Source organism: Watersipora subatra, chromosome 6 (assembly GCF_963576615.1).
Source record: "Watersipora subatra chromosome 6, tzWatSuba1.1, whole genome shotgun sequence".
Classification (NCBI taxonomy): Eukaryota; Metazoa; Bryozoa; class Gymnolaemata; order Cheilostomatida; family Watersiporidae; genus Watersipora; species Watersipora subatra.
In genome coordinates, this window is record NC_088713.1 from 24,967,715 (window position 1) to 24,982,277 (window position 14,563).

General features: G+C 35.1%; 1 protein-coding gene across 1 annotated transcript; it reads left to right on the plus strand.

The window, feature by feature from the left end:
• Positions 1–1,133: 1,133 nt before the first annotated feature.
• LOC137398147 (uncharacterized) lies at positions 1,134–14,336 on the plus strand. The gene is made up of 11 exons (XM_068084252.1): positions 1,134–1,152; positions 3,231–3,372; positions 3,491–3,501; positions 5,927–6,092; positions 7,228–7,375; positions 8,319–8,439; positions 9,496–9,686; positions 10,047–10,217; positions 10,857–10,965; positions 12,295–13,002; positions 14,206–14,336. Exons 1-11 carry the CDS (start codon positions 1,134–1,136, stop codon positions 14,334–14,336), a joined length of 1,917 nt encoding a protein of 638 aa, XP_067940353.1.
• Positions 14,337–14,563: the final 227 nt, after the last annotated feature.

Consider the following 14,563-nt stretch of genomic DNA (forward strand, 5'->3'; position numbering starts at 1 on the left):
GCTCACATTATTAAACGTACTGGCTAGTAGCGGGCAGGCTAATCGCGAAAAACTCTCACTACTTTTCATTGTTTATAAGACAAACCATTTTTCTCGTAATACTTAGTTTGAAAGTTAAAATGGCTAATGTTGTTATATGTTAAATACAAATCCAATTTTCTGTTAAAAGGCTCTTCTACTACCCGGGCAAAGCTGGGTAGCACAGCTAGTTTATTTATAATCTTGATCAGATTTAACATAACCCAACAATGTATTGTCTTTACAACGGAAGGAGAGACATGAGAACAGAATAGCCATTCAAAGCAGTAAGAGCCTCCATGCATTCATCCCCAGACTACAATACGAGTTTGTACAGCGCAGTCGTATAGAAAGCAATCCTGACTGCCAATCACAATCACCAAGTTGTACACATAGCATATTTTCTTGTGGGTACTTGGCCCATTATCGGACAAGTTGAACAGTCGCAGTTTCCTAGTAGTTGTTCAAAAATGATTACCCTTCGGGGTTTTGAACTCGCAGCCTTTGGTTCACTAAATCAACGCTCTAACAGCTTCACTTCTGACGCATTGTTGGAAGATTTGACAGTTGAGATCTGTTTTGATACTGATGTAAAAGGAATAACCTTGCAGGAGATTCAAACTTGCGACCTTTGGCTCAGGAGACTGCTGCTCCAACACCTGCGCTAAAGAATGGCAAATCTTACTTGTATGACAAATGTCATACAAATAAGATTTACATTGCTTGAGCTTAAATTTTAGTATTTGTATTTTATGATAATTTTGTCTATCCACTTTCGTTTAAACTTAGTTTTTATATTTTATACACATTTCATTAGTATTTTGCACTAGCTATGTAAAGGTGGCACTCTATAAAGCACACATAACCAGACCTGTTAACTAAGTTTCCATGACATTTCATTTAATCACGGATGTTCTCAGATAGCTGGGTTCTAGAAGTAATCGGAGCCTCTGAAAAATAAGTTTTAATATTTTTTCCATGTTTAATAAAACAGAAAATATTGAGTAAAATATATACTCTAGAGGTTTTTTCTAGATCTTAAACACTAACAACAAAAGAAATAGAGCCATTTATATAATTTATAAACTTGGTAAAATGACTGTTTTCAAGACATCATGGTCTTCCCTAAAAGAGGTAATTAGCTCAACTACAGCAAAAGGGCTGCACTATGCTTAGTCAGCGTTTGTAAATAGCTTGCACAACGCTGACAAAAAGTCAAGTGAAGTAGATTATTCTTCAACAAATAATACCAAAAAGGTTAGTATAAAATGAGCATATGAAAGTGAATAAATGAGATGAAATGAGGAGAAAACAGACCAAACTGTCCAAGTGGCAGAGTACAAATACTACACTAACTTTTGAAACAATTCTAATTGTGATCATATTCTTTAGATGCTCAGTATATGCTACAAACTGTTTGGACAATTTTTTACAATAATTTGTTGCGCAGGTGAGGATTATTATAATTATTACTGTTAAATATTCATTATATCAAAACCAGTAGGCCAGGCCAGGCCAAGTAGGCCAATATGCTGCTGATACAACAATATTCAAGATTGCACACAAAAGTCGTCATTGGTGTCCAGGAAAGGCTAGGAACTAGGCATGATAAAACGGAAACTTCTCTTCATACTATTGAAAAGCGAACTTTAGTGACCAAGCGAGGCAAGACAACTACTAAACTGAGAGTTGAGCGTTCATATAATCACGCGAAGACAACTAGTGTCAGAATTATAGATATTTAATCGATCTTACAGAAATCCCTAGACTAAATTAACAGTATTAGAGCTTGGAAAAATATTTCTTTGCTTGGCAAAAGGAGCCACTTTGAGAGTTCAAAGCATTTATTTGTTTTATGAGAGACTCGGTTAGAAGTCCTACCGCACACAAAAACAGAACTGGTAAAATACTACTATTTTATTATTTCTTTTTTAATTAAAATTCAGTAGTATTTCTTTGATTGTTGTCATATAACTTAAATTCAAATTAATTACCAGTTTTCAAAATGTTTTGCTCTATCTAAGAATAAGAATGAGATATACACAACTTTAACTCTCCTTGAGAATTTTTTACTTAAAAGTACCAGCTATTTTTTCTCAACAGTATCTATGAACCTAAACCTCATCTAAAACCTAGAAATAGAATTTTAGAGTATGTTTGGTTATACATACAGAGAAAAATTAACATAGACAAACGCTATTGGTTAAAATAACTAAAAAAGTTGTTTTTCGTATTTAATTCATGTTGCATTATTGTCTTTTGCTCATTAGAAACACTAAAGAATTATGCTTAAATTTATACTATGAATATTTCACTCAGTGACATTATAACCTCACAACACTTTTTTCCAAATCTGCAAAAGAAATCTCCACATATATAATTTATCACTACTGCAGGTCTTAATGTGTGAAATCATAACATAAGTTTTTAAATATTATTAAAAGATCATAAAACCAGAACGAAAAATTACAATTACCAACATTTTTAAGTTGCTACTATTATTTTGTTTGGTACGCCAGCCGTACTGCTAATTACCTCACAAATTGTTAGAAAATTATACTGGTACGTGTGGCCAGAGCCATATTCTCTCTCGGGTGGCTTGTTGGCTGAGCCGCCCCAAACATCTAGTGATTTTTGCTGGTTAAGTACTAAAGATTGCAGTCTAAGCTTACTCACTTGGAATTTCCCACAACTAATTTACGAGCAACTAGCGGTCTATATTGTCTCCGCAGCAATTTCGCCAAATGAGTGATATTGTGAGACTTTGTTAAGACGCGGAAACTGAACTTTATTGTTTATGGTGGGGGTGTGAAGAAGACCCCCAAACTTGCATTTTCCTTATCATAACAAAACCAAATCAAAATATCGATGAGGAGTACTAGGGGAGGCTCGTATAAATAATTTTCTAATATTACACATGTATAAAAATGTTGAAATAGAAACGGAATCAGTTGTCAAAGAATTCCCCCATGGACACATTGACAGAACAAGAGCTATTCCACCAAAAAAGTAATAGCTCTTGTGCTGTCAATGTCTCTTGCAGAAATCTGTAGTGTCATGAGTTTTATGTCATAATTTTATTATCGTTCGTTGAATAAAGAAAAGGTTTTGCTTTCCACGAACCATAAACAATATATTAATGTAGATTTTGATGCTTACAATGAATTGCATTTATGTATACTTTGAGAGTTGTTGATGCTTGAAATTTCCAGAGCTTGGTGGTGCCGCACCGAACCTCGTTGAGGCTAACACCGCCGCCAAACCCCCAGATGTTCATAACATAGTTGTCCAACACTTGTCGTCCCAGCTTGCCACCAGGGAATACAGCCCTGAGAGTGGCAAGAATAAATTCAGGTAGGTTTTTACTAAACGGCAAGAAACTGACTCATTTACAGGTTGATTTTCAACAAAATTCACATTACAGTCATTTGGCATCAACATAATCCCCATGTCTTACTCTGCTATGTTGTAGGTGCAACATATGTGGGAGTGTCCCTACAAGGTCTTAAAAGCTCAAAAGCAAACAGTTAATTGCAGCCATCGCGAAAACGCCGTATATTGGAAATCCCTTCCAAAACAGCTCAAATGGGGCCTAGCGGAACACAATGGTTTCTGTTTACGCTTTTATGCCACCTCATTTGTCGAAATAGTTTTACAAATATACTTCACGCATTCAATAGAGCAATGTCTATTGTCCAAATGCCTCTTCTTCCTCATCATTGTAATGCTGTCACTTTGAGCACTAATATACCAAAACCTACTGTAAAAGTTTATTCAACTTTTTAACCTTAGCTCGAAGGAGTGCATTTCATCTTCTGATAAACGTGAGCAGCCTGCTGGGCATCTGTTATAGTAAAAAAATGCTGCAGAAATGGTTCGCGTTATATGGCAGAATGCATGGGTCACATGATCAGATTACTATTAGACGATTAGGTCAGGCTGAAGTGAAACTGTAAACAGCATCTATAGGGCTTTGCGGTAGAAATTGAAGTGTTTTTCATAAACTAGTGCTACAAGATGTTTTATATTGAGCCTTTTATTGGCCTAAAATTTCATCTGATAACCTCTCATGTCAAAACAACAACTACATTGTGTGATAAGATCATCGAAATCAAGAGATTCCAAACTACGACATTTTTGTGATGTCTGTGATTAACAGTTCGTTTTTGAGCTTTTAAGAGCTTGTAATCACATTTTCATGTATTATGAACTTACAACACAGCAGGGTAAGACATGGTTAATCTTGTGATACCAAATAGCTGCAATGTGAATTCTGTTGAACGTTAACATTTAAGATGGCACTAACATGACAACGCTAACATGTCGTGAAAATTCACGCCTCACTGAAATCCTTACACTCTCCATTCAGTGAAATAATTAATGCTACCTAAGGATCTTATATAATCTCCAGTCTGCACACGCGATGTATAGAAACGGAAAGCCTATAAATGTTGTACTTGTTTGCTCCTACCCAATAGCTATAGAACATCGGAATACGTACTGGCGTAACTACCGAAACTACTAGTTACGTTTTGTCACTCTTCCTTTCCCTTAGTAAGCATTGTTAAAATAAATGGTCGCAATTTGCTAGTGCGGATTGGAATGCGCGCACAAAGGGATACGCCTACCGGTGACTTCCTCCTTCAAGTGCAGTTACGTTTTCGTTGCAACTATCTCGAGGTAAAGGTTGTATCAGTGAGTATTACATTTGATTACGTTGTTATGTCACATAAGTTAATTATAATGAGTCAATCTAGGTCGTTGCCACAATAGATCATAGTTTCTCAGCTTATCTCCTTACATCTTCACGTGATGTTGGTCTATTTTGACAGATGGCCGAAAATTTGTAAAGTGCGTGTATCGATTTTGCTCACAGACCATGCGGATAGCATTGCCAGTTGCCAAGAATGCATTGTAATATTGAAAGAGCTGAATGCTTTGTTGCAGCCTTATTGTTTGAGGTGTTAAAATAAATGCACCGCTAGCTAATTCACGTTAAGGAACAAAGCTTGGCTTTACTGACAAACCACTGACGCTGCCTAGGCGTATAATAGCGCAGTACATAAGAGAGCGTGAACAAGAAAATTTGGAGTTGTTCATCAACATCGTTCTAAAGACATGAGCGCAACTTTTTTTTTTATAGAATATTCTAGATGGCACAAGTTTTTTTCAGAAGTTCTGTACTTTTTGAGCAAGTTGTGTCTTCATGTCATGCCATTGCGTAAAACTGAGGTCAATAAATGTCAATCACTGTTTTGGTGAATCAATCACCAACCTCTTAACTATAGACTGACTAGTCGAGACTGTCTCAGTTTGTACTACTAGTAGCAATCCTATTTTTACTGTGAATCTTTATGATTTTGTGCATTTTCTGAGGTTTTAAAATATATTTTTAATGTATTACAAGTAACAAACATCACAAATATGTCTCGCATTCAGATGTTACCCAGTCTACGACATTCTTATTGGTAATTTATACATCTTTGTTTCACCTTGGGAGTTGCCTTCTATTGTCAAAGGTGCGAGGTTCCCTCACTAGTCTTCAAAGCTGTATTTTCAATTTTAAAACATCTGATTTTATTGATAAAAATGAAAAGTTTTTATTGTTATTGTAAATACAAATAATATTGAAATACTATTATTTAATCATTAGAAAACTGGTATGAACTGTTTCAATTCTGGCATTTTTCATTAGAACTTTTGATAGTTTTCCATCACAATAAGCAAAAGCTTTCTAATGCATTTAGACTATAGCATTGATGTGTGCCAGTTTTCTGCCTAAATACAATGCTCTCATTTGTGTGCATAGCAATTTTATAATACAACGCTGAATATATAATTTTAAGGAGTAGAAATTATAAATATTTGAACTTTTAAATTATATTGTATTCTTGGTATTTCATTGTAGCAATGGCTTCTGCATCAGAGGACATCGAATGCGAGTTTTGCGGACTAAGAAATGATAAAATAGTTGATCCGAAGAAGCTGCCATGTGGGCACATAAACTGCATGCCATGCCTTACGTCACACTACAAAGAGAATGACATTTTCTGGTGTGGTCTGCAACTTTGCGGGTAAGTAATATTCAACAATACTGCCAACTTAACATTAAAAATATTTAACATGTTAGAGTGAACTGTAAAAGATAAATATTCATCTGTTGGTCCAGTTAACACTTCAAATAGTGATTGTTGTTGAAGTTTTGCCTCTCATCATTGTACTCTTCAAGGACATTGATTGGTAGAACAGGTTGACTGTTACTTTACATTGTTTTGGTGAATCAGCATTTACTTGGTTTGAATAGGCCTGAACAACTGACAATAGAGACTAACGTGATGAGTTGACAATTAATAAACGCAAGCCAAAGATAGCTATCATGCTTTTCATTTGTACACCTTTTTATTGGACAAATGAGAAGGATTTATAAAAAATTTGATTTGTCAAATTGAGTTTTTTTTTTGATAATTTTTCTGGACATACTACAATTTCCATTGTAACTTTAATCTGAAATTGGCTCTTTTAGAAATTTGTTTTTTATTTTGTTTTGCAGCAGTTTTAAATACCCTAGGACACTTATATTTTGCCAGTATTTAGTTTCGTATTAGTTTATTATTGGACAATTGAGAAATTTATGCAAATTAGATTTGTCAAAATGAGTTTTTTTCAATAATTTTTCTGGACAGACTACAATTTCCATTGTAACTTCAATCTGAAATCAGCTCTTTTAGAAATTTGTTTTTTATTTTGTTTTGCAGCAGCTTTGAATATGCCAACTTTTAGTCTATCTCGAAATTATGTACACACAAGTTATGAGATGACTAAAATGTTGGTCAACATGGATCTTGAGTACCTGACATGCTGATTATCAGGCTGACACTCTAACCAACTGAGCTAATCAACTGCCTACCAAATCCTTAAATAATAGTACCAATCAAGGAATAAATATTGATTTGTTACAGTAATAGTCAACAGATGGGCGAAAGATTGTTAATAATATTATAGATAATTGAGAGTATTTCATTAGCAAATTGATCTAAATTGAAAAGAAATTAGCTGCCCATTATAGTTTTATTATGATAGCATGTCTATTGGAGCAAGCGCCTAATAAACTTATAGGATAACATAATATATTGTTGTAACAGTGGTAATAATGTTATTTTATTACATTATTTTTTGAATGTTCTGTCTTATGACATCTCTGATTTTTAGCAAAGTGTATAAGATGTCCCCTGAAATGCTCCCAGATTTTGATGACGCGCTATTCTGTGACACTTGTGTCAAGAAGGGCCAAAACAAGCGTCAGGCTGTGTCATATTGCACAGATTGCTCCAGAAAGTTTTGCCCGAAGCACCTTGAGGTATGTAACATATGCACATGTAGTATATTAGGTTATTTGTCATTACCATTCATACCTTCAGATTTCAGCTGGTCACATGAAGGTCATTTTACATGGCAGCATAATTGCTGTTGTTAGCTTTGTTATTCATTAGATAGAAATGGAATGGTCCAGTTGTTTACTTATACTAACCAGCTGCAATATCTCTCTCTGTAAATATTTACTCTAGCCACCAGCTCATATACAGCATTAGATTATTAGGGGGTGACCTGCTATACGCTTATTATTTAGTAGGAGAAACTTTGCACTTAGGCTATGTAGTTTCAACTAAGTTATATAGTTAATCACTAGAGGTTTACTATGAAAGAGCATTTTTACTTCATGTTATTTTATGAATCAAAGTTACTTCTAATGGTTATCCTGATAGCAGAGCAAAATAAATCACTAGTTAGCGCTTGTTCAGCCATTCCATTTAAACATGATTATAATAGGCAGTTGTTATACTAGAGGTGATAATATTATGTTTGTAATCTTGTGTAAGTTTAGCTGCAATACAAATTATGCACAATTGTTTTTTTTGTATACTCGTGCTCAACAACCTTCCATTATTCATTAATACAAAAGTGGATATTATACATGTAGCTATCAAAGCTATGAGTAGTGAATATGCTTTATTATAGTTTACAAATAGATATCACATTGTCTTATCTGAGTCGCAACTGTTTCTCTACTTTGCCCAGAGAATCCTAAATTATCCTTCAATTTCCTCAGATTTTAATTTATATTAATACAAGCCTGTCACCAATATATTGAATATTTTTATTTGCCTGACAATTTACAATGATAGGAATTCTATGGCAACCACATATTTCTTTATTCTTGCAACTTGATTGGTTAATGGATGACTATCACGCCAGTGTCTATAGCCTGGTATTTCGCCATACCATGTTTGGCTTTATTTCAGCTACACGATGGTGCCTTAGAAGACCATCATACAATTCCTATGGCTCAGTATTTATTAAAAGAAAGCCCCCATCTGCCAGACATCTGTACAAAACATGAGAATCAGCCGCTAGTAATGGGATGTAAGGTCTGCCATACTATCAGCTGTATGAAATGTGTAGCAGATTCAACCAGATGTGATAATGGTAAGCTTATTGAGTTAACACTGTAACCTATCAGTGAACTCATCAACATAGGGGGTGTTGCTGCTGCTGATGTTATTCGTGAACACTAGTATTATTCTGACGTAATAAGCACAACCGAATTTCGAGACAAATTTTATTAATAACATATGGCGGAAGATATTTGTATAGAAAGAGCAAAAAATCATTGTGTTCCGCATCGCTGGGCAAAAAAAAATCAAAGACCAGTGTCATCGTTACCCCAGGGCGCTCTGTAGTAGGCAAATTTGTATGAGGTTTTTGCTGTAGCTGATGCTAGTGGAGAACACCAATCTATTAGCATATGTAAAGAGTGCTTCATATTGACATATGCTGCCTTTTTCATGATTGGCAGGCTGATCTCTAGTTAGTATATTTATTAAAGAAACACAAATTGCTCTGAATACAAAAAGTTCAACTTGTAATTAAAACTCAGCTGCTTTAAACTTATTATTCTGACTAAACGTTTGTAATTAATAAAATTAATAGAAACAGTTGTTAAAATATTCATTTTATAATGCAACTGCTTTGATGAGATTTGACTACAATAAAAGTCAAAGACAAATATCGCACACTCGTCTGACAAATTAATAGAATTTCGCAGTTACTTCCATTTTCCCTACAGTCTGTTCCTTCTTTTCTCCTTATTTAAGTGGTTTAATGGACCCACTTTTTCCAGTTATAACAAGGTTAGGGAAATTTGGTTGGTCATTTAAGATTTATTATACAGAATGCGGTGAGACATTTAGCTTTTTGAACTGCTTCAAGTTTCTGGATTAGCACAGGAAAACACCATATATACACATTCTTTAGCTGAACTTGTTTCAACGCAAATATAGCCAACAAGGCCGGATCAAAGTTTGGTGTTGACGACGTCACACAAACATCTGTCTTCTGTCTAATATCATGAGGTTTGTATCAAATTCGTACTGCCAGTTTGATTTGTTTCTTACTAACAGCTAAGATAATATTCCACAGGTGTACCACATGACTTCCAGTTGCTGGAAGATCTGGCTGCCTCCCTCCTGAGTACTATGATAACAGCGGAGAGTGGGAAGAAGGATGAGGAATATGAAAAACTCTTCAAGGAAGTATCCAAAGTTCAGTCAGACTATGATGCTGAAACAGAAAGCATGCTTCAGCTTATTCGTAAAACAAGAGAGAGTCAGGTTTGTCATTATTATTCTTGTTACAAGGTTTCATGCTGGTAAAACCAGTACCTAAAATCTATCAGTTACTCTATTAAGGTAACTAATACAGACTCTATTGACTGCATATGTTTAGAGATTTGTTAATAAATATCTTAAGAAGCTACAAAAGCAGCAGATAGTAAGAGTAATATATTTAGTATTCACTGAAACAAACTAGTGTTTTATGGTTCCATCAGTGGAATGAGTAGTTGCAGCAAGAGCAGACACACTGAGTAGTGGTTACTGTGATACTGAAGGATCTGTGTTAGAATGAGGAGGAGTCTACAACTCCAAATTTTTAGCTTTTCTATTATTTCCGTTTACTATTTCCTGTTACAGCTGAATGAGGTTAAACTTAAATATGACACACTTGAGAGACAGGTGCTTGAAAACCGACAGGAATCACAGACTAAAATTGCGGACTTCATAGAAGATGTGTTGCTCAAGCAATGGAATAGCCTGAGAACTCATCAAGAGTTGCTTGAAACTGGGACCAAGAGTCATCCTCCAGTAAGTTATTGATCGGTGTTCTTATTCAGGACTTTGGTATCGTGCATGATTTTTGTACTAGCTGTGTGTGAGTGCTTGTGAATATGTTGGTATACATTTATGTACCAGTGCTTGTGTGGTAAAGTACTTGAGGTCTATGAAGTTGTTGTATTATATGGATAGCTGTGTTTGTACATTATTTAGATTTATTTCTGAACTTGTCTGTTTTGTGCAGTGGATCCATGTCTACGTGTCAGCATATCTGCTGCATATGATCAATTGATCTACTCAGTCAGATTAATCTGCCTAATAAGACTACTAGACTGGTTTCTGATGACCTACTAACCTCTTACCATCAGCTGCCTGCTCCATCCATTCCTTCAATGTATCTGAGTCTATGTACTTGTTACTACTAATGTACCGTACATTGTGAGCTGTCTACTAGCTCTCCTTACTTGTATGTTTCCATTGCTTAGTCTACACTCTCAGCCTTTCCATCTCTGCTTTACCTACCATCAGTCCAGTTTCCAGGCACCGCTCGTCAGGGCTTATATTCAGCATTGGCAGTTCTCCCGTAGATACACTGACTGTAAGTATATCAACTCACAGATAACATCTCTTTGTCTTCTATCGATTCTATTAGGGTAACTCTATGTTTAGGCGGCGATTGTGAGAGGATTCAAGGAGTTAAAGGCCCAGCTTGACAAAATTACCCAAGAGCATTTGCCAAAGCTCCAACTTACAGACCAGCTGCAGTTAAAGCAGATAGGTATGAATAACTGAAAATACATGTATACATTTTCTATCATCATTGAGGGGTGATCCCACTGTGCTGCATGTACTGTACAACATGTTTGCTTTGCACCTTTTTAGTATTTCAAATAAAATGTATGTTTGGTTATTTCTTGTAGAGCTGTGTTTAAAATCTAAATATGTTGGCTATAACAAAAAAAACTTTATCTCTCACATAAAATGGCATGTTGGGTCACTGAAAGTCGTGAAAGCCTTAATTTTGACACATGTGTCCTGGAGGGTTTGTTGGCGAATATAAAAAGGACATAAATAATTACAGGCAATCATTAAGTTCTAATCATATCTGTGATCTTGGAGTTATATCCTGCTTGGCACTTTCTACGGTATTAAAATAAAGAGAGGATTACTCTATTGATGACTCATGAATGAATCTAATAAATCACAATTAACAAATACCCAGTTTTTGACTAAGTATAAACATATAAAAACTATAAAACTATAACTTTTATTGTCTTTATAACGATTAAGACTGTTACTGAGCAGAACTGTTAGGTTCATAGCCTCAGAGTTACTGTATATGATGGTCCATCCCCTTTATTTCTGATGTTTCAATTTTTTTCAGCATTTTGTCATTTCAGCTTTCTGATATATTGATAGCTGAGATATTTTTAATAAAAACAGCTAGACAATTTTTTGTAGTTGTCAGAACGGCTCATTAGCCTCAGGTTCAACGGTAAAAATATATCTTATATCAATGATATATATAAGTATCATAGCCTACTTGCCATTCATGCGCAGCATCGGTGTAATCTAGAGTTGCGCTGCCAAACCAGTTCTTACAGGATGTGCTGCCATCACTGTATATCAACATACTCACACAATAATTACTATTGTTACATGGAATACTAGAGCACCTTTAACCATACTAATAGTTAATAGTCTGGTGTTTAGCTGAGAAATAGCTAGTTACAAAGAGCCAGGTTGGCATACCTCCAAGTAATTCTTATAACAATGGTTAATATAGGATGCTGCTGATAGCAGTTGATATTAGTATTATATAACTAATTATTAGTTTATAGTTGTACAGTATGGCAGCGCTGTCATATTGACTGAATGTTGAGTTATTTTTAGTTGGATAAAATATCCTTTCCTTACTCTACTTGTCATGCAAGGAAGAGGATAATTCATGAACGTAATATTATAGTTGCATACAGAGCAGTGTGAAGATGGTGATAAAACTGGAATCCTGACTACTATGAGCTAATATATTTCTCTCAAGTACAATATATCTGTGTATAATATTTAATAACTGTTGCTAGTCACATGTACACTCTATATACTTCAGGTGAGAGGAGAGATATTGAATTAGAAGTTACCTCCTCTCATGATATCGTCATTGAAGAACAAAAAGCTCCACCAGTTCAACTCCCTAAGTCCCTCTCCAAACTGTCCTCCATACAACTACCAGCCGGTCCCCTCTCCATCTGCTACTATAAGGGTAATACTTATATTGGACTAGATGATAAGACAGTCAGCAGAGTAGATATTGATAATAAGATCACCAATAAATTCATCTCTACCTCCGGTCCAGTAGAGTCTGTCACTTGTTACAAGGAAAGAATTTACACCTTATCCGGTACCAGTCCTTATACAGTTGGTGTCTACAGCATGTCAGGGGAGTTGATCACCAGCTGTAAGCATACTTATCATCGCTTCCTCTCGGACATGGTGATAATTAAAGACAAGGTTCTTATCACAGACCCATCCAGCACTAGAATCACTACCTACTCCTTAGATGGTCAAGTTCTACATCATATTCCCTGTCCTCTTCTCGCTGATAGTGGTAGTGTCAGAATGTGCGCCCCTGATAACAACTCTCTCATAATATCATCCTACAGATGTTCCAAAGTCTTTAAAATAGACCAGACCACCCAGGGAGTGATGTGGACCCTCACTGAAGTGAAGAAGCCTCTAGGGATGGTTAGCTATAGAGAGTATATTCTACTGGCTGCACTCGGCAACAGGACTATATACATCATTAATTCTACTACAGGTTAGTTATGAGTATGATGCAGGGTTATTATAATATATACTGTTATATTATAGGAATATATTTTAATTATGTTACATATAGGCTAGTCAGATCTATGTATCATATTAGATGTTTCATGATAGAATTAGCTCCTGTTAGGGGTGACATATGTAATATTCTATGATAGACTGTGATCCTATGTTTTAAATAAAAATACTTAAAAAGATGTGTTTGGCAACAAAGAGGTGAGCCATATAATATTGTAAAATATTTAATATAATACTACATGATAAGCTGAGCTTACACTGAATGTACCATATATAATACCCGTTGGTAGACTAAGCTCATATTGCAGGGCGTGTTATTAAAACAAAGGTGTTTTGCTATTTGTTAATGGAAGACATGGACTTGCATTTTATTCTATTGTAGACTGAGCTCCCAGAAGCATTTGTTATTTGGCTATGAAAAAGCTGTCCTTATACAGTACTTGCAGTATTTTAAATATGAAATGTAATCCCACATGATAGACAGAACTCCTGCCGAAGGTAGACTGAGCTCCTATTGCTGACTAAATAGAAAGAAATCACTTTAAAAGAATGTTTGTAAGATTTATAACAATAGAGTGATATTCTTAATAACTTTTACAAGGTATAAAAATAAAGACTAATAAATCAGTGTGTTATATTAACAACAAGAAAATGTGTATATTGGTACCTTACCAATATGTAAGATAGCAGTAATAAATATCATTATACTGTAGAAATACTGTTCTTCCTAATCAAGTACTTCTAAGTGTACCTGTGAGTGGACTGTGTTAGATAAAGCATTACCAGCTCTTATCACACCCTCTGACCATGTAGTCCATATCTGAGTAGGTGAACTATAAGTGACCTCTGATATATATTTACTCTTGGTTTAAAGTCAAACTCTATGTCATTATCTTGTAAATTTTTGCTACTGCGGAATTGTAAGAGCAATATTACATTTCCCCCTTCCCTGAACCCCCTTCCTTTAGCATTCGATGTAAAAATGGCTATTATTGTGCTATGAGAGAGCCAATCATCTGCAGCTTTTTGGAATTTATCATGTAATTTCATGTCAAATTGTGTGCTGCCTCCATGTTTTTTCTATTTTAACTGGACGACCTGACTGACAGCAGTGTCCATGTGTAGCTAATATTCATTTGTGGACGTCTGACTGTGTATTTATTATTATATATTGTAGGGAAGATAGTCTCTCAGATGGTACATGATGATATAGCGGGAGATGCTGTGTGCTCCTTAGATGTGTATGAATCCACCCTTCTTGTTCCTAAAGAGAAGAGCAAGAATCTCTCTATCTACAAAATTGCATAACTAATAACTAGAGAGAGTTGATTATAAACATGTTGATTCCTTCTATTATTACTAGTGATTATTATATTACTAGATGTTCTTGATGACTGTCTGTAATCCTTGCTATATGTACATATGTCTGCATACATCTGAATATGTGTGAGTATAAAATGTGTGTTTCTACTTGTATATGACTCTCTGCATGCTAAGCAATATGAATACATTCACCATAGTGTTGGAGTTGTATG

Excerpts from the sequence above, each read along its gene's own strand:
- LOC137398147 (XM_068084252.1), top strand. Across the intron at positions 8,440-9,495 it reads TCAGCCGCTAGTAATGGGAT|GTGTACCACATGACTTCCAG; the intron begins GTAAGGTCTGCC and ends AATATTCCACAG. Across the intron at positions 9,687-10,046 it reads GTAAAACAAGAGAGAGTCAG|CTGAATGAGGTTAAACTTAA; the intron begins GTTTGTCATTAT and ends TTCCTGTTACAG.